Source organism: Etheostoma cragini, chromosome 13, assembly GCF_013103735.1.
Source record: "Etheostoma cragini isolate CJK2018 chromosome 13, CSU_Ecrag_1.0, whole genome shotgun sequence".
Lineage (NCBI taxonomy): Eukaryota > Metazoa > Chordata > Actinopteri > Perciformes > Percidae > Etheostoma > Etheostoma cragini.
Genome location: NC_048419.1, coordinates 5957689 through 5978949, shown reverse-complemented (window position 1 = coordinate 5978949; position 21261 = coordinate 5957689). Strand labels below are relative to the sequence as shown.

Here is a 21261-nt window from a genome sequence, read left to right as displayed (position 1 = left end):
GAAGAGGTGGAAACGCAAGGTAATATTCGCTACAAGCTCACATAGAAAGGTACATGAGTTCCTGGTTCTGACAAGGCAAAAAATAGAGCAGAAAGGGTCCGCTGGTAATGATTGTGTGCTTGTTTTCCTGTTCTTTGAGTTACTACAACGATATCAGGCAGTCTGACATCTTGGCAATGTTTTTATTCCTTCCTATCAGAATTAATCAAGGCATGTAAAAGGCATGTTTGTGGTGTCTTGAAACACACACAACACAGCACAGCAATATTTTATACCACCCCCCCTACCCCCCTGCCTCAAAATCATTTTAAGAGAGTTGTCTCTCCAATGTGTCCTTCAAGGGCCTGCCAGCATCAGACCAATGAAGAACCTCACTGCCATCGCTGGGCGGGACATGTACATCCACTGCCGTGTCATTGGCTACCCGTACTACTCCATCAAGTGGTACAAGGACTCCAATTTGCTGCCATACAACCACCGCCAGCGGGCCTTTGAGAACAACGGCACCCTGAAGCTCTTTGATGTGCAGAAGGATGTGGATGAAGGAGAATACACATGCAATGTGCTGGTGCAGCCGCAGCTCTCCACACACCAGAGCGTCTATGTTACTGTGAAAGGTATGAACCTCAATCTCGTCTGTATTCTGAGAACTACAGTTCATGACTCAATACTGGATTGCAAGCCTGGACTTTGTATTTAGAGAAATTGCCTAAGATTTAGGCGCTGTAGCTGTGTGTAAACATGGATCAGGATTATTACCAATCTCAAGTGTCAAATAAGCAGTTTAGGCCACATATTTGATATGTACATACAGGCTGTATCATACTCCGTCATTAATCTCTCAGTCTGTGGATACTAAAACGGAATCCCTTTATCAGTCTTACCCTCTGTTTTTCCATCTGGTGTGCATGCTGTTTTTCACATTTAAAAGATACGTGAAAACATTGCCTCATTATCTACCTTCCCTTGTCGCTGAAAACACAGATATGCAGAGGAATATTTGTATACCACAACCTGTAAAAATGAAGGAAAAAAACACACTAAGATCACTGATAGCAAAGCACCATCTCCATCATACCAGCCAGTTTATCTGCTGGGGCTCATCTGAATATGCAGCGGCGCTGAGCTGAGTCAGATGATGATAACCTCAGATGGCTTTCTCTCTTCAATGACGTTGCATAATTTGTGATTTCGAATGGGTAAACCCCCTCCCCCCCTTTTCTCTCTAGCGGGTCTTGACATGCTAACAAGTGTGCGAGAGGGAAATCACACCGCATAGACAAAGCTATGCCGCCATTCCGCCTCGGCTAATTTGCCTCTCGGCTGCTTAGCATTCCACCGCTGCCAAGAGGGAATCCCCAGGAGCCCATTATGCCTATTTTGTTGTGAATTAAATAAGCGCTGAAGTGCAGCTTATTCCAATGTTATTTTAAATCATTAATTTTCCAAAGCATCTGGTTCTCACGACGGCTACGGTGTCCCCAGAGAGCCAAAGACAGTTAGAGAGAATGTTATATGCATGCAGTTTGAGTGATAATTCAGCTCTACGTGGGTAGAGGTAATACAATATTTCACTAATTTCTGCTTATGCTTATATAGTGGAACAAGGTAATAAAGAGACAATTATGACTAATTAGTTGCTACGGGAGTGCTTAATAAAGTACTCAGCCATGATGTGTATATATAACCCAGCCTTACCCACAGGCGTGATGTAAACCTCTTGAGGTGAAAATAAATTGGAATGTCTTATCCCCAGTTCCACCTACCATCCACCCGTTTGAGTTCCCTCGGTTTTCCATCGGCCAGCGAGTCTTCATTCCCTGCGTGGTCATGTCCGGTGACCAACCCGTCTTCATCACCTGGCAGAAGGACGGTCGGCCAATCGCAGCCAGCCTGGGCGTCACCATAGACAACATAGACTTCACCAGCTCCCTGAGAATCTCCAACCTCACACTGATGCACAACGGCAACTACACCTGCATCGCACGCAACCAGGCCGCCGCCGTAGAGCACCAGAGCCAACTCATCGTCCGAGGTGAGAAAGGGGGGATGGGTGGAGGTGATGAGGGGAATAGAGAAGGCACTGAAGTGTAAGACACAAGCACAGATCTCTGTGTCTTATGTAATTTGTTACCAGGGCCTGATGCTTTTTTGGCCACCAGCCACTGTTGCTAATGAATTATAAAATCCACTAGCAACCCAGGCTTTTTACCAACAGAGTGAAATACAGGAAACATCGTTCTTGAACTTGTCCAGGAAACATCGTTCTTGAACTTGTCCAGGAAACATCGTTCTTGAACTTGTCCAGAAAACACCATGAAGCGCTGTCAAGTTAGCAATGAAATCTATGCAATTACTGACTCTTAAAATATATATTTCATCGTTTTATTTATTGATTTCCCCTGTCACATGTTTTCATGTACTGACTGCTCCTCAGAGTCCACCTCTGCTCCAAGGAAACTTGGAGGACTTGGTTGAAATGTAAAAGAACATCAGAGGCAAAAAACAACTAATGAATCACTCAATTCTCATTGGCGACCCACCACCGCAGTGGGTAGATTGACTCTTTCAGGACCTGTCTGCTACTGTACTAAATGTTTTAGGGACTCACTCAAAGTGAATTCTGTTGACAATTAAGATAGTGGTGAGTGTCAGTATCAGATCTTTATCCCTCCTGGTGTCCTCAGGTCAAATTTGACCCCTAAAAAAAATGTTTATATCGGAAATATGGGTTTCTTTTAAACCAAAATACCACAAAAAAAATGGATTGGATTCCTTACAACGCTCTTTGCAAATACAATTTATCACTTTCATTCCTGACTAAACTCATCTGTACGTTCCTCTGATCTTAACTATTAGTCTAATTAATTCCTAATTTCTGCTTTTTTAACTGAAATATTAGGTATAATTCTATATAAATGAGGGTTATTGATCATGAATTCCAAAAAGTACTGTAAAACTAATGGTAGTAAGGTGGTGTTGAAAACTAAAAAGAAAAGTCAATGTCAAATGTCAAATTTTTGTCTGTTTTTGACCTGGGAGGACAACACAAGGGTTAAATGACTTGAAGTTGTTCAACCAGCTATTATCTGTGTATTGGTCCTTGATGTTTCTCCCTGGATACAAATGAAATAAAACACTATGAGCCAAAGTATATTTCCCACTGAAGATTGGTTAGTGAAATACCTTGAGAGATTTCTTTCAATGTGAGCTAATAGCAATCAGTAGTACTGCATATGTTTGAGTTTGAGATGAATAATTGTAATCTAATGACTACTTGACTTGCAGTTCCTCCCAAATTTGTGGTGCAACCTAAGGACCAGGATGGCATCTATGGAAAAGCAGTGATACTAAACTGCTCAGCTGAAGGCTATCCTGTTCCTACCATCCAGTGGGAGTACTCTAAAGGTAAACACACAGCATGACACACATTGATAGACATGTGCATGCACACATATTACATACTGTTTTACATACTGTAGTAACACACTGTCCCTTCCAGGCTGGTGAAAGTATTAGAGGTTTACAAACACTTTTGACTGTATAACTTGTCTTTTCTTTTGACAATCATGCTGACTTGTATGTTAAGATATGTTTGTCCTGCGGCAAGCGTATTCACTGTGGAAGATCATCTTTTTACCAATGCCAACACAGCAAACTATAATGTCCACAGCCCTGAGCTTGAATGCATAACAACACCCACCCCAAGTCTAAACAAGCACTGTGAGACAAGAAACAGCAGCAGTGAAAAGAAGAGTTTTTCATTCCTCTAGAAGTAGGAAATAGGTGGGAGATTATGTAACCGCTACACTTACACGATAACAGTGATTCCTGAAAACAAACAGGATCTGTAGGAACATGAATATCCATTCCTTTCATTTGTTGCTTACTTCATGACCACATACAGTATTACTGTTAACACAAAGCTTCTCTTTGGTGATCCTGTACTTGTAACTTTTGATTTATGGCCAAACACTTGCAAAACTAATAACTTTTCAATCAGCCTCATCTGCAATTCTTGTTACCTAAAGTACTAAAAAGAAATGTTGGCAGGTTGACACATAACCTGAGATGGTGACCAACATTATACCTGCTAAACATCAGCACGTTAGCAGTACATGTCGCGCATGTAAGCATGCCAACATTAGCATTTTGTCCAAAGTCTGATTTCAGGCTCATAGAGCCAAAAGTATGGCTACAGACACTCAACACCCCCTTAACCCACCCCACAGACCCCTGTATCTCCACTAACGAATACATTGTAACCATATAAAGTGATGAAACAGTTTTTTGAGTTTGTCAGCAAACAATGAAAAATAAACTAATAGATTCATGTTGGTATCTGGGACTGTAGGGTTGGGAATCGGTGCTCAAAACCTTAAGGTATGGCCTGAATTAACCCAGTACTGATTGGTATTAAAACTTCTCCAGTCAAATTTCAATTTCATTTTTGTACCCAGATCTAAAATGATTGTTTCTATGGTTTTCCTCGTGGCCAATCACCGTAAGCATTCTTTGATTTCATGTGACATGTGATTGGCCCACTACCCCAGCAATTACAACCCATACAGTCTGTGGTGTGGTGAAGTCCAGGGCGGTGTGTTTCTGTTGGCAGTTCAGAGTGCTGAGATGCCACCAAAATGTTCAAAAGTATAACTATAATACAAGCCTGTGACCTCTGATAACATGTGGAAGGATCATTTAAATTTTCATATTATTGGTATCAGTATTACTTTAAGGGTACTGGTATGAATGGACATACATCAACTGTGGGCTTCATTGGACAGTGTTGAGTGTGAGACAAGAGAAGTTCACAGTCATTATCTGTTGTAAATACAGTCCAGGAATGGGCTCCATGTTTTCAGAAACATAACTTGGCACCTGATCCAAAGTATTCAAATCCCGCTTATTTAAGACCATGCGTTGACATATCGCATGAGCTCATAGAAAATTGATGCACCATCCTTTTTTTTTATAGCAGACATATTATAGTAGGGTTTGAATTTCAGGGATTGTGATTTGGCTAGCTGTAAACTTTCAGACATTTCTTGAAAAAAGGAGTAAAGTATTGACTAGCCTGTATTAGTCTTCCTGTATTTTGGTCTAAGTCTGATCGACAGTCACTCTGTGCTCTCTGACAGGCGCCGGGGTCCCTCAGTTCAAACCCATCGTCCTCAACTCAGGCTTTCGGATCGAGGTGCTGGTGAACGGCTCCCTGTTCATCAAGCACGTGCTGGAAGAAGACAGCGGCTTCTACCTGTGTAGAGTCAGCAACGACGTTGGAGCTGATGTCAGCAAGTCCATGTATCTCAACGTCAAAAGTAAGTCCAATGAGAAAACGCCACCGGAAACGATGGGAATGTAAGATTAAAACTGGATTATTTTATGTATTTAGGGTGTGGATAGTATGTAGTTTACTCTCTCATAGTCAGCTTTCCATCATAATTATTAGGCACACCTGGTTCTATCTGGTCAACTCTCCTTTGCAATGCTTAAGGCTGCTAAGGGTTGCGTTAAAATAATCAATTCTCCAATTTAAACTGATCTTTGTTTGAGTGATCTGTTAAGACTAATAAATACCATACTTTTATATTTGAATAAGTCTTTTTGTAATGGAAAAGTAGCTTATATTTTACAAACATTTGGGGAATCAATTCTTAATGAAAACATTAACCTGGTAAATGAGTTAACACAATTGGGTGTTGCTTCTTTCTTGTACAATTTACAACATAAGCTCTCTGAGAATCTTGTTTGTATCAAAGCAAATTCGCTATTGTAACTGAAACTTCGCCAACTTAACTGATATCGTATTGACTCAGAAATGTAATCGGATCTGGACCTTGTGAATCGGAATCAAATCAATTTGGGATATCATTGGCGATACCCAGTCCAAGTTCTGCTGGTAGGTGAACACTGGAGCACAAAGGTTAAGTGAGTTGAACTGGAGTCGGCTTTGTGTGTGACAGTGAGGCCAGCAGCAAGATGCCGTCACGGCACTTGCTCTGTGCTTTGTGCCTGAATGAATCCCACGAAAGCCACCGACGCCACCGCATCTCTTGGAAAAAGTACAGCATTTATTCGCTGTGTGGCCAGGGACTTAGCTCCCCTCCATTAAGCTATGAATTCTGCATGCAGGCAGGAGCTGCCATGTGGAAAAGAGGGCTGAGGGATGGAAGAAAGAGAATTGAATGGGTTATCTATGTCTTCTTCTTTCAAGCCCTTGCTTACAATATATACATGTCCTTCCCTTTGTGCCTGACCAATAATATTTGCCATGTTCTAAATCTCCCTGACATTATCGAAGAAATGGAGTTAACACCCATCACGCTCACACATACATGCATCACAGCTAGGGATTTCCTTTTTTTCAAGTTTCAACTAATTACAGATCATCACCAGGACCAACAAATGACTGATCAGGTAATACTGTTGCGATTCTGTACAAACACAAACGTTGCACACGTGAGACACAAACTAAGTGCTTTCTTTTGCAGAGATCCTTTGAATTCATGCAATTCTCAGACATGTCACTGTTTGGCTACTGCTCAGTGTTTTGATCATAATATTACCCTTTTCCCCCCCAAATATGAATACTGCCCTCTTCAGGGTGAAAGAATAAACCATGAGTCTACAACATGGTTTCATTCATAGCTTCTCAAAACGAGAGATGCTAGGAAAAACAGGGATCTGACAGTCCACATACTTCTTATGTGACAAACAATCATGTCACAAATTATGTGTATCTGAACTCCACAAAAATACACAGTTCTGTGTGAGTTCCTGCTTGCGCACGTGATTGTGGATTTGCATGTGCGCGTGTGATCTTCTGCTGTGGCTGGGTTCTCTTTTTGATCAGTCGCTGCTAGATGAGGCTTATGCCCCCGTGGCGCTTATCAAGCCAGAGCAGAGTACTCCCTGCTGAGTGTCTCTCTGTCTGCCAGCCACAGCCAAATAAGCTACCACTCCTTCACGACCCCTCATGTCTGACTCCAGCCCATCAAGCTGCCTCACAGACAAACAGTCATGCACACAAACACAGAGGCCCCAACTCGTAGCTTATGTCATTCAATTGTACAATTCAATATCATTGAAGCCATCCATTTGAACTTATTTTGTTATCCTTTTGATACTCACTGATGATAAAGTCTCCATGCTCTGAACTTGTTGTACATCCTTACCGCTAATTGCAGAACAAGGTTTTCTTCAAACAATCTTGATAATTGCTTTAAAAGGATAATGTAACTGAGTGTAGATTGAAGTCCTACATTTTGAATTTTTCAAAATTCTAGAAGATCGTCATATGTGGTCTGCAGGTTGATTAGAGTGTCAGATCTCTTGTAAAATTGACACACTGTCAGAGCGCTGAATTAACACTCTGAGGTAGTATTTCATTGTTGATTTGACAAAGAAAATAAAGACCCCAATAACGGCTGCAAAGTGGTAAACCACAGAACAATTAGAGAAGCTTGTCATGGCAAAAATGTCTCTGTACTATGCTCAGAATTATTAGCGTCAATTAGCCTACAGAGTAGGCTGCAGCCTCCAATACTTGGAGATTAGAAATACATTGAATAATTTGTTTATATTTCCAGTGTGAGGATTTACTGCTTTTCACTTTGTTATATCATTCTCTTTCGGTCAGACTAAAAGGGCAAACCGTGTTTGGCACAGACAAAGGTTTCACAGTCTTAAAAGCAGTGGAGGCAACTGCATCTGTGTTCTCATTTTGAGAAAAAAAGCCTTTTATAGGAACTGGTTTCACTACTGGGATTTACTTCAACCAGATTTCTGTTTGACACATGAGCCTGGAAAAACAAATACACAGCAAAATCTGTTTTCTTCATACACGGACTATATGTGAGTGTGTGCGTCCGTGATTGTGTGCGTGCATGCTCTAAAGACTCAGTATGTTGTTGTGATAGTTGTGCTGTCCTGAATTGTGTCTCTTTGCTCTCTGTAGTAACCTAAATCTCCATGACCGCCAAGGGAGCCACACCTCATCCTATCTCCCCTGTGTGTGTGTCTGTGTGTCTGTGCGTGTGCGCATAATGGGCACAGCCTCTGCAGTGCACTATAACGTCCAAGGCGGTAATGCTCAGTAATGTTGGACACTGTGGTGTTCTGTACACTCTGTCCTGTTTTTATGTTCTTTATCCAGGCCAGCCTACACCACTTGAGCAGCGGCAGCTACTTAAGAGGCTTAGGAGCCAATTAGGGAGGCACACAAGCTGACGCAGGCAGAAGTACTCATGTGATGGATAGTATGATCTTCGCCGTGTATCATTGGCTGTCCAAGTGTGGCTTGATGTATCAGTAAACAAACAGTGGAAAATCAATAGAGTCAATCAGAAACTCAGAGATGTAGAGTACGGACACATGCGAGGGAATATGCAGGCCAGGGTCCTTCGTGTGACACAGGTGAGCACACAAGCTCATTAGCACACACAGAGACAGACAAAGCAGTGCACACGTTAATGCAAAGACATTGTAAAGGCGCAGATACAGTGCAGCCATTACTAAAGAGTAATGGGCCAATGCAGTGCTTAGATAGATCCCACTCTGCCAGGCTATTGTGGGGGACTGCCTGGGAAATGAATTGCAGCTATTGTGATGTCCTAGCTTGGCACTTTCATTGTTATGAGTGTCTGTGCATAGGCTAATGTCTCGTCATAATACACCATGCATCATCCTGCATGAACACCGGCAGTGCACTAAGAGCCAGTAGAAATTGCTTGCACTCACTGCACCAGGATTAGGATATGCATGTCTGTGTGTTTGTATGTAGGGAGGCAACCATGCATCGTGAATCGGTTAAAAATCAACATAAATTATTACAGATTACAACCAGTTGAGATACAAAAATGAACGAAGTCTAGGGCGTAATTTACTTTAGATTTCCCTTGTTTGACTTTCACTACAAATTTATTTGAAGAGATTTCTTCCTTTGTATCTTGTTACTTTGATGTGGGAAATCTTCTTATAGATCTTTTGTTATGTGATCAAATACACTTTCAGTTGCACTTCTGATTAAAGGACACACCTGTTGTTTTGCACAGTTTATATATATATGTATAAATTAAGGAATGTGTTTTGTCAGCAGCTCATTCTGTTAAAGAAGTCGTCGTAAAATCGGATTACAGGCTTAAAATCGGGAATCGTATCGAATGCTGATGCCAGTCGTTCCTTCCCTAGTAATCACTTATGGGTCTGTCATGACATTGGTTGCAGGTGGAGGCTCAAACAAATGATTTTTTAATGCAATATCCAGTCATGCATATCTACCTCTAAAACAGAAGCAATTCAGTCAATTCATTACCAGTCCACAGCGGATGCTATCCGACTCAGTCAACAGCCACTCACTGTTTATCAGAGCCAATTAAGACCAATCAAACCTATTAGACATCATAATGTTGGCAGACACAGTGATGAGGCCAGAGCTCTTAATGAGGCTTCACAGAAGACAAGAGCTAAATGTTCCTGTGGTCACTGAGCAGTCTCCCAAGCACGACGTCCTTCAGACAACCATAAGGAAGTCCCCTCTTCTTCTGATCTCTTTTTATTTCATCTTATTTACTCATCTGCATCCAAGCCCCTGCCACCCCACCCCCCCTATTCCCTCCCCACCACCCTCCTTCCCAACCCCCGCACAGAAGCTTACCCAGTCTGCAAGTATACATCGGTTCATGCTCCATGTCCAAGCCAATTGTGCAGCTAAGGGAATTATTTCAGTACATTGCAGGCGGCCAGTGAACCAGTCATCTTTGCGCTATCGCCACAGAGCTCCCTCCCCTCCCCCCTGCCGTCCCTCCCCAGCAAACTTCCAGTATGCCTCCAGGGCAGGGAGCTATGCACATCTCAGCTCGTCTTCTCTTGTCTGGCCCTCGTGGCCCCGTGGAGCCAGGGTGCCCTGTGGTGCGGGAAATGTAGACTGGTATCCCAGTGCCCTCTACATGGGTATTACTCATTTGGAGAGAAGAAAGCACACCAGAGATTTTTGTATTTTAATTAAACCTTTTCTGCACTTGAAAAATCTTTAGAAAAATGATTTATTAGATACAACAATCCTGGTTCAGATAAAGCCCAAAGAAAAGGACATCACATCAACTAATAGTGCATTGCAAAAATTGGAAAGCTCATGACCTCGGTTGTGGGCCGAATGATTATCATTATCTTTTTCTTTTTGCACATTTTTCTTATGGAGCGTGATGTTTCAGTCCTTTCTTTCATGATACCTCTGAAAATTCATCATATCTCCTTGAACCTCTGAGATGGACTCACTGCTTCTTTTCTCTTTGATCATCAGTGGATAGCCCCACACTGACGTACTGTAGCCATTCTGCTATAACTATGTGATATTATTATTCTCCTCCTGACTCCACCATTTGGCTAATTCTGTTTTTTACATCACTAGCACCACCAGTTAGAGACACTAGAAACTGTTTTTTTTTTGGCCCTGCATTGCGACATTCAGGGCGTGATTGTGTAATCATCATCATACTCCTGTGAAAATCAATGGCAGGTCCATGTTCTATTCCTGGCTACTAGAAATGGCCCTAAGAGTAGAGAGAGAGAGAGAGAGAGAGAGAGAGAGAGACTGTCCGATGCTAGTTGGCATGGCAACCTGGCCAGGTGAAAGGGAGACCGGGAGAAGGGGGGGAGGGGGTGCTTTTGTCTCACGGGAGTAGCCTATCAGCAGCCAGCCTATCCCCCACAATCCCCTGCAGGCTTAAGCGTATCATCACTGCCCTCTGGGTTGCTGTGGAGGAACAGGGCTCTCCTCACCTCCACATAAAAGACACTTTATGCTGCAGGAAACATACACTGCACACTATGCTTTTTTATTCTTTGGCTTTCTGAAAGATGTAATGTTTTCTTTTCTTTCTTTTTTTTACTAATGTGAGCTACACATAAAGCACCGGATATCGAGGAATAATGATAGAAGGAAAAAAGGATGACATGTTTATGACTGCAACACACTGACATTCACTCTGTTCTCTGTCATCATCCTCCCCTCTTTCTCATGCATGTACATGTGCATGTGCACGTGTGTGAGAAAGACAGTGACCACCATTTAGTCTCTGGTTAGAACAAGAGCTGCAAAGATTAATCAATTAGTTGTCAACTATTAAAGTAATCACTATTTTGATAAGCAATGAATCGCTTTAAAACCTTTTTCATGAAAAAAAATCTGATTCCAACTTGTCAATTGTGAATATGTTCTAGTTTCTTCGCTCCTCTGTAACAGTTAGCTGAATATCTTTGGGTTGTGGACAACTAAAGACATTTGATGTCTTTATTTTGGGTTTTGGAAAACACCGAACAACATTTCTTCACCATTTTCAGACCAAACAACTACTGTAAGTGTTTAATTGAGATAATAATCAAGAGATGAATTGACTATAACAATCTTGTTTAGTTGTTTAGTCTTATTACCCTCGATTTATGTTCATACATCAAGTTATTAACCAAAATGAAACACAGCGAGACAGATAAATAAAGATTTCACTGGTAAGATGAATGAGTGATGAATGATGATTCAAAGTGAGTCCCAGAGACTGATGTAAGACAGGACGGATGATGAAATCATCCTTCACAGGCAGCTCATGTATGTATGTGTGCTGTGTGCTTTGCCCCATGTGTTGTGTTCAAGGCTGAATTAGGTATCAGGGGAGTTGATGCCTAATGAGACAGGAGACTCACTTTTTTCCTCCTTCACCTCGTCTCTTTCTTTCTTTTTCCCTCGTCGCCTCTGCCGGTAGTCCTGTTCCCATGATTCCACTGGATATTAAAGAAATACATCAACACAACAATTACAGGGCCACAAATTGTGCCTCAGGGCTGGCTCAGCTGGGCTGCTTGCACACACAAACACACACACACACACACACACACATGGTTTTACACACATGCATTTACATAGACTGTACTGAGCAGGTGTGTGTTTTAACGTGTAGACCGTGTGTCCCATCTCTGAGCCCCCTTCATGTTGCATGGAAACTCCCGTTGTTGAGCATTTGTTCCACGTTCATCTCATATCAGGATGCTGTAACATCTTAAAACATAAAAAAATGTGACTTTGGTAGTCAGAGGATCTCAAACAATAATACACAAATCTGCAAATTTATTTTCTATACACTGTCAGTAACTACGAAAAATAAATGTGTAAACAGTGGTGATGATTAAAAAATGCAACATCAAATACATGTTTCCCTCGTTAGTTGAATAAAACTGATCCTATTTATGAATTAAAATGTCCCCTCTAAAACCTCTTACTCATATATTGTTATGACAGCGTTTTCTAGTGAACTTGAAAATACATACATGCTTTATTGCAGCCTTAAATGTGCAAACACTCAGATGGGGATTGAATCTACAGACATCATATGATTGTGTGGTATTTCAATCAATACACAATTGTAAAATATACAGTGTGTGTGTATATATATATGTATATATATATATATATATATATATATATATATATATATATATATATATATATATATATATATATATATATATATATATATATATATATATATATATATATATATATATATATACACACATATCTTCTTGTTTCCTATTTCCCTTCTCCCAACTGAAGAGCTGTATTCGGGCGTGACTTGCTGTCAACTCTTCTCTGATTGGCTGTGAGATCAAAAGCAACCCCTCAATCCACCCCCCCCACCCCCCACACACCTATGATGATTGGTTGCATTTCAGTTGGTTTGCATTTCTACATCACCAGCTGATCATGCTCTGACTTGCCCACTTAGACCTTTTTTTTTGTCTTCCAAATATACCTTTTTTTGTTTGGGCAGAAAACATTGAATACCACACAACCCATTTCTAAATATTTTAATTTAAAAAACAAGATGATATTTTTAGGTTTGGCTATTTATTTTTTTGGCTATGTTTACCCATTGTATCAGCATATCAATAACAGAATCTGTTGCGCAATAACAAAAATAACTGGGTAAACTGGAAAAATGTGCTGTCTACAAAACTGTGTTTTAGCTTTAATGTATTTTGCCTCCAGACCCAGGATGCTGAAATGTCTCTAAAGCTTTCAGTACAGACATCCTTGGACACACTTAACAGACGGAGGTGTCTTGATCTTCTCACCGTCCTTGCATTTTGTCACCAAGACGAGCGCAGTGTCCCGCTTTACTGGGCCACCTCTGAGCCACTTACACTGCAAAATGAAAGTAGCTGTACACTAAAACAATAACATTTAAATAAAGCCTGGACTTGTCTTTTCCGCCCCTTCACTTTTCCAAATGTGTCTCATGTAAAAATTCCCATTTGTCATGCAAAATAAATCAGCGTCCTTTTTCACCGCCGAGCCCCAAATGGCTGCAGAGTGAATAAGAGATGAGGCTTAAATGTTTGCAACCTCTTGCCTGACACCTCCCATCACATCACTCGAGTCGTCCTCATGTGTGTTTGTGTTTGTGTGTACATGGGTGTGAGTGTGTGTGTGCGTATGAGCATCTGGGGGCAGAGAGTTGTTATACACTCTGCTGTGGGTGTAATGAGCCATGCATGTCGTTAGTGTGCGTTTAGTGTGCTGTCTTCAGAGTGTTGTTAGAGCATTGCTGTACCATTTAGGACTCTCACATGCCAGATGCTTTGAAATAAAGCTGTAGTTACAGTAACTACATGGAGTTCAGTTACAGCTGCACTAACAATGCTGACAATTATTCGGGTATCTTATGTCAGCAAGTTTTTCACCCAGTTGATGTAAAACGTGTCAAAATTAGTATTGTTAAATGATAAAAAAATGTAATCGCGATTAATCGCATTAATGTCATAGTTAATTTGCAGTTAATTGCACATTTTTATCTATTCTAAATGTCCCTTGTTTCTTTTTGTCCCATTATTTTTCTCATTTTAATGTTCTTATCAACATGAAAAATGGATCGGGTTGCTTTGTGCAAATGTTTCTTTACTGAAAACAACATTGCCATTCAGCCTAATGTAGTGTTCAATTTCTCACACAATGTATCATTGTCCACTGGGGGGGGGAGAAGGGGGGGCATCAGCTGTGTGCTTGTCCATCAAGTGGTATTTCAGACTGGACGGGCTGCGATGATAGCTCAGTTCACAACGACCAAACACACAGATCACTTTGGGCTTGTCAATGGAACATTTGGCAACTTTTAAAAAGTAATCTTTTCCTCCGGAATCTTATTGGCGTCCATTTCGGCGTCTCATGCTCGTCATCCTGTCAAAACATAACGTTACTACTCTTGGGCCGGCACGCAAGCCCAAAGGCGTGTGTGTCTGTTGTTTTGTCTCTGATCCCGCTAGATCCGGTGTGGTGTTGTAGTTTTTCTAACATAACTAGTTGTTGCAACAGCATGGGAAAAAAACGACCAAAAAGAACTTTAAGTTTGTGATTAAAAAAAAAATGGGTTTGTGTTAACGCTGTTGAGAATGTGTTTAACCGACAGCACTAGTTATGCTTTCTTTTCATTTTAAAAAAGAGAGTTAGTAGGTTTTTGCATTACAGTGAGATAAATAGCTGAACTGATGCGAATAGGTGTCACATCAGGTGGTTAAAATGCCACAAACCAGCATTGCTTTTGATTGTCCAGCATAGACATCGCTTAAACAGCACCACCATCATGTTCCTTAAGGTTTCCTGAGTTCATATATTTGGTTTGGTGTAGATGTGTTCCTTGTAGACGTTCTCGTTGTCAAAACCCTTTCTCAAAAGCCTCTTTGTATTTTAATGTTTCCAATGACACTTTTATTTCTCGATGTAACTTTTCATGACAGTGACGTTCTCACCTGTCACTACCTTCTCACCTTTCAGCCAATCATGTTCTCTCTGCACCTTTAGTAAATGCCAGCTAACTAGCTGCTCTAGACAAAGTTGTTTGGCTTCCTCTGAAGTTGTTGTTGTCAAAGGCGTGTGATTGGCTGAAAATTGAGGGGGCGGGGACTGATGATGACTCCAGTGTCACGTAAAGAACATTGTGAAATAAGAGTGTCAGGAAACACACAAATATAATTGTTTAACAAAAGGGGACTGATGAAAAAGTGCATTGTAATAAAAACGATTTAAGTTATAATAATGTCTTCAATTATTCCATTTCCTTGGTTTATATATTTGACTATTTACTAATATGATTATTTATTTTGTACTGTCTTATTTAATTATTTAATATCCACCCCTTTGGGCCTGGCTTAATCAAAGGTTTTGAGTTGAAGAAAGTCTTTTTCTTGTACTGTTCTATCTATCCGTTACAACTTAAGTACCAATGTGGTTAATCTAGAAATCAAATGTAACAAGATATCTTCCGCTTTTTTTCTCCACCTTATTTCCGCGCCAGTCCCTGCCATGATTACATCCTACCCCAACACCACGCTGGCCACGCAGGGAGAAGAGAAGAAGATGAGCTGCACGGCCCATGGTGAGAAGCCCATCATGGTACGCTGGGAGAAGGAGGAACGCATCATCAACCCTGAGACCAGCCGCTACGTGGTTTCTGTCAAGGAGGTGGGCGATGAAGTCATCTCCACCCTGCAGGTAGGAGTCTGTGCCACTTGGAAGTGTAAAATCCAACTGTTATAAATATTTATTTTATATATAAAGCTACAGCATGCAAATGAGTTCTTTTGATTTATTCTGACTTTTCTTAACTTTTTTGCTTTTTTCTTGTTAAATATGGGATACTTTCACCTCTTCAGGCCTGTCAATCAATCAATCAGCATTTATTTATATAGCCCTAAAAGCAACTAGCTGGTATTCAAAGATACTTACTTTCATCAAGAACCAGTAATAAAAGTATAACATACAGTAAAATCTGAAAAGAATAAAACATTACATACAATAAAATCTGAAAAGAATAAAACATAACATACAGTATAATCAGGAAAGAATTAAAACATAACATACAGTAAAATTTAGACAAAACAAAACATAAAGGTCCGAAAAGGTTACATAAAATTAGGCATGTCCAGGCATTACTGTGTATCAAAAAACATTCTAAGTTAATATATTTTGAGTTAAAAGTTCAAAAGAGCTATGTCTGCAACAGAGCTAATATCAAGTGATAGATAGATAGATAGATAGATAGATAGATAGATAGATAGATAGATAGATAGATAGATAGATAGATAGATAGATCCTTTATTAATCCCGAAGGAAATTTTAGGCATTCAGTAGAAAGAGAACCATAACACAACAAACACATTTACACACATACCTAAGAATAAAATTTAAAATCACTAATAGAAATGCAATGACCAAGATAAGGTAAGATTCTGTTGTAGACTGTGTGCAATGATGATGATGGTGAAAAAGTGAACAGGGCAGGGATTGAACTGTGCAGTAGATCATGATAAAATTTTGACTATGACTATAGAATATAAACATAATAGACTATAAACGGACTGACTGAATAAGAATAAGAACAATATGTAACAGGGAATAAGTTATAAGATGTAAGACACATTTACACACCGGGAGCAATTGGGGGGTTCAGTGTCTTGCCAGTGTCTTGGACACTTTGACATGGGACTGCAGGGCCACGGATTGAACCACCAACTCTCTGATCAGTTGATTGAATTATAACTGACTTGTTGCGCTCACGAAGGGTAAAATATCGTCCAAATACGCCCGGGCCAGGCCATTTATGGCCTTAAAAAAAAAAAACTTCTTAAAATGGATTCTACCGTGACATCCTGTGAAATCCTTCTAATTTCCTTAATCCTTCTCTTTGGTTGAACTGTCACCCACTCATGTCTACACAAAGGCCATGAAGTGTGATGGTACTTTATTGTATTGGATCAGTCAAATGCATTGGGAACCCAACTGGAAAGAAAATCTCTGCAATATCAAATGTTGGCATCAATTTGATGACATCAATATCACTACTGGTGACCAGTGGACAGCCACTTGAATAGTATTTGTTATTGAAACTCATCTGATTCCTGTGCATCCATCAGATCATGCCCACAGTGAGGGAGGACTCCGGCTTCTTCTCTTGCCATGCCATCAACTCCTTTGGTGAAGACAGAGGAATCATACAGCTCACAGTGCAAGGTAGAACTTCACGTGCTTCAGACACAAAAGGCTAACGGAGTTTCTCAGTATTAGCAACAATTGCAGATAATGTTAAGTTCAATAACACTAACTTGGAAACAAAGGAATAAATCCCACACTCTGCTCTTGCTATAGCATGACTGTTTGTTTACAAAATAAGTGGCATTTCGGTACCTCCGGAACTTCATCAAGATTTATTCCTTTGTTGGTTTTTATTTTACGCACCTGCACTGAGGAATCTGTAAGTTGTTTCTTCAAAAAAGTTCAGTATCACACAAAAAAAGAAAAAAAGTGTTGGTTAACGTTGTGCCTTGTAGAGCCCCCGGACCCCCCGGAGGTGGAGATCAGAGAAGTGAAGGACAGGACCATTGCACTGCGTTGGACTATGGGTTTTGATGGCAACAGCCCAATCACAGGCTTCGACATTGAAAGCAAGAACAAATCAGGTACAAGAAAGGAAATGCATATTTTAAATTAGATGGTATGATCTGATAATGAGCAACAATTTTTTCACACAATGCATTGATTCAAATGTGTGGATAATGATGTGTTTGGTTATGCCTGTCCTAATGCACTTAGCTTTCACCTCTCCCCCGGCTGTACCCATGCCCTGTCCCCTCTACAGCCTCCTGGGATACTGCTCAGAAGACCAAAGATGTGTCCCCTCAGCTCAACCAGGCCACCATCATCGACCTGCACCCCTCCTCCACCTACAACATCCGCATGTTCGCCAAGAACCTGATCGGCAAGAGCGAGGCCAGCAATGAGCTCACCATCACCACTGACGAAGCAGGTGAGAGGGACGAGTCAGTGTTGGATTCTGAATTCACTTCATTTCAATTTTATAGTCATTGACACAATGAACAGGCTCATATGTAACAAAATGTAGGTCATTTCTTTCCAACGAACAGTCAAAATACTCGGTAGATACAAAAAACAACACAATCAACATTATATACTCAGACTCAGAATTATTGCAAATTTCATTATACAGAATTAAATCATGCACAAATGTCCCTGAGACTCGCTTTACACTCTTATTTTCATGTACATAAATCAAATACAGTTACAGCAAGGAAAGTAATTTTTTAATTCTTACTATGACAACAAATCAAAGTAACAAAAACACATGACGGACTTTGGGTGGCGAGTGAAAGACGAGAGGCAAAAAGAGGTAAAGGGCCAACTGAGTCAATTCATTAACAGCCCGTTGACATCAGCCCATTGGCTCTGCTGCATTATTGAACACACGCTGACCCCGCACTAAAAGCAGAGTTTTTTAATTAGCGGCCTCAGTAGTAAATGCCACACCATAGTCAATAGACTGAGGCTGGACCCCATCTGCAAATCACATCCTCTATCCCTTCATCTCCCCACTGTGCCACCCCCCACAGAGCACTTCTCCTCACCCTCAGCAGACACCTATAAATACAACCATCACATTTGTTAAAATAGCCGCATCCCCACTCACCACTTCTGCATGGATTTGTTTCGTGGGGTTTTGTGGAGAAAAATGTTGTTTGCAACAGCCTTTCTGAAAAATAGTTGACACAGTCGTTGGATGTGTACAGTTTTAGATTCCACACTAAACAGACATGTAGACAACATATCCAACAGCTACTGCACATCCATGCTTCTTTTTGCATTTCTACATGCTTGTATTGTCAATGTTTTTGCACTGTTTCTATATGTAACTTTTATGTTCTTCTATGTATTTTATGTAATTTGAGCTTACCCTGTCAAAGACAAAATGTTGTCACTTATGACAGACAACAAAGTTTTTTTCTGTCTTTCTTATCTTAATAATTATAATAATATGCACATGTTGTGCGATCTGATCTCAGCTCCTGACGGACCACCCCAGGAAGTGCAGTTGGAAGCCCTCTCCTCTCAAAGCATCCGAGTCACTTGGCGAGTAAGTTAATCCGACCCTGTGTGTTACAAATGTGTGTATTTTTGCATGATGTGAGTATGGAGCTGTGTCCAGATAGTTACAATCAGAGATGACAGCACTGAGGTCTGGCTTATGGCTGAAAGATTGCGGTTTTAAATCCCAGTAGAAATCCAACACTGCTCTCTCCTTGAAATCAATGGGCCCTATCTAGCACCCGTCGGAGCGTGGCGCAAAGCCCGATGCTAGTCTCTTTGCTATTTTAAGACCGACACAGTTGTTAATTTCCCGTCCTGCGCCCACTTTGTTTAAATAGACAATGCACCTGTGCCCATCTTTGCGCCCATGGGCGTGCTCGCCTTACATGGAGGTGTGTTCAGGTGAATTCTTGGCGCATTGCTATGTTGTGACAGCAGCCATTGACCAACAAAAATTAGTGAAATGCGCCTAGGCTTGTGCACAGCGTGCGCACACTATGCTTGTTACACACACAGGGAAGTGCAGCAGCACACACACATGCAAAATATTACATATAAAAATATTACGGTGCCAATCCGCCATCATAATAGCAATGCGCCAAGGTCCAAATGCACCTGGCGGTTAAAGGGAATGGGAGATGACCTCTGATTGGTTGATTGCATGTTAGCCCAAAACAAACCTTGGTTAAGGTGATTACAATCCTTTTAAACCATGCGCCCGGCGCACTGACCCTTTTTTCTGCCATCAAACTAACAAAAGTGGATTTGGACACACCCTGAATACACCTGCACCATGCGCTTCACGCTTTGCGCTTAGATTGCTAAAGAAAGGACGCTATGATCTTTCAACTCAACATTTAACCTGCTGCTGAAGCTGGACTAGTTAGCTGCCATGTGTTTCTTTGGTTGACTGTTAATGAGAGTGTATATACAGTATTTGCTGCAATTATCTTTTATCTTTTATTCTATGTCTCGTGTAATTTTGGCCTTTGGTCTTATTCAAATTGTGTGTTGATCCAATGGAGGCGTATTCATTTCACACGTGACTCAGAATGCATCGAAACACGTCCCTTAATTGATGACTTGTAATCACATTTGACTTCCTCTCTCTTATTCTGTACATTTTCCCTCAGCCTGGAAAAGAGGATTGTGTTGGCTGTGTTTTGGGATGTGAACGCATTAATTCAAGATGCTGTCAGGGGCATGAGAGAAAAAACAAAAGAGAGTAGCTAACCTGGACTACACTAGGCACTCAGAGGAAGAGCACAAATAGCATATCATGAGAGAATTTTTATATTAAACATTCTCTCTTTAGTCTCTGTGGTAGAACATTTGTGGTGTGTATATCTATATTGCTGAATCCCTAGTAATGTATCTGTTTGATGACTTAAAGGAGTGTTTTTGCACTCTTTTGCATGAGAGTTGAGAGAAACTAACAAGATAAAAAAGAGGGCCATGTTCTTGGAGGGAGGGGTCTACAGTATATATATATATATATATATAGATAAGTGTCTGCAAGCTAATAGCGTACCGTATTTGCGCATTATGTGTCGTGTCTCGCTTCCTGGTATCAGAACGTAATATAATACATTCATAAGTTCATTTGAGACTGAACGGAGAGTTTTCTTTATCCAAAATTATGCTCGACCTGAGGGTGCTATTTTATCAGTCGCTGACTTATTTAATTTGTCTCGTAAAATGTGATTCTTTTGCTCTCTCTCAAAAAAAAGAGCACAGAGGTTCAACCCCATTGTCTCAAATAAGCTGTGTTTTTCCCTTGGCAGGCGCCCAAAAAGCACCTCCAGAATGGAGCCATCCGGGGCTACCAGGTGGGCTACAGAGAGTACAGCTCCGGTGGAAACTACCAGTTCAGTGTGATCAGCGTGGAGACCACAGGGGACAACGCAGAAAGCCTGGTGCTGGACAACCTGAAGAAGTTCACCCAGTACGGAGTCGTGGTTCAAGCCAGCAACAGCGCTGGGACAGGGCCCTCGTCCACTGAGGTGGCTGCTACCACGCTGGAAGACGGTGAGAATGGAGTAAAACGTTTCACTTTCATACCCAGTAAGAGAGTCCGAAGGTGTTGTGGGCGGGACATTAAGTCAGACTCAGAAGTGAGTGAAAGCAAAGCAGAGGGACAGAGACAGAGCTGTAGAGGAGCCAAAGTAGCACACTTATTAATTAACTTTATTGGTTATCAGGCAAATAAAACGCAGATACAGATAATCTAACAACTGCCAAAATTTACCAGTCTATCACTGTTCCTCACAGGGGTGATACCAACACAACTTTCTGCATTTCCTGTTCTTAAAGAGGCAGACCGCATGGTTTCG

General features: G+C 41.0%; 1 protein-coding gene across 4 annotated transcripts in view; it reads left to right on the top strand.

Moving 5' to 3' along the window:
* Positions 1–21261, top strand: part of dscama (Down syndrome cell adhesion molecule a) — a 117146-nt gene that overhangs the window by 78748 nt on the left and 17137 nt on the right. For 3 of the 4 annotated variants that reach the window (XM_034889905.1, XM_034889903.1, XM_034889904.1), the window contains exons 8-17: positions 342–617; positions 1757–2035; positions 3289–3408; positions 5142–5321; positions 15345–15541; positions 16963–17059; positions 17377–17505; positions 17685–17852; positions 18904–18974; positions 20713–20956. In XM_034889905.1, coding sequence (XP_034745796.1) covers positions 342–617; positions 1757–2035; positions 3289–3408; positions 5142–5321; positions 15345–15541; positions 16963–17059; positions 17377–17505; positions 17685–17852; positions 18904–18974; positions 20713–20956 — 1761 coding nt within the window. Of the gene's footprint in view, positions 1–341; positions 618–1756; positions 2036–3288; positions 3409–5141; positions 5322–15344; positions 15542–16962; positions 17060–17376; positions 17506–17684; positions 17853–18903; positions 18975–20712; positions 20957–21261 lie in introns of those variants that run through there. The other variant, XM_034889906.1, reaches the window with a different exon arrangement.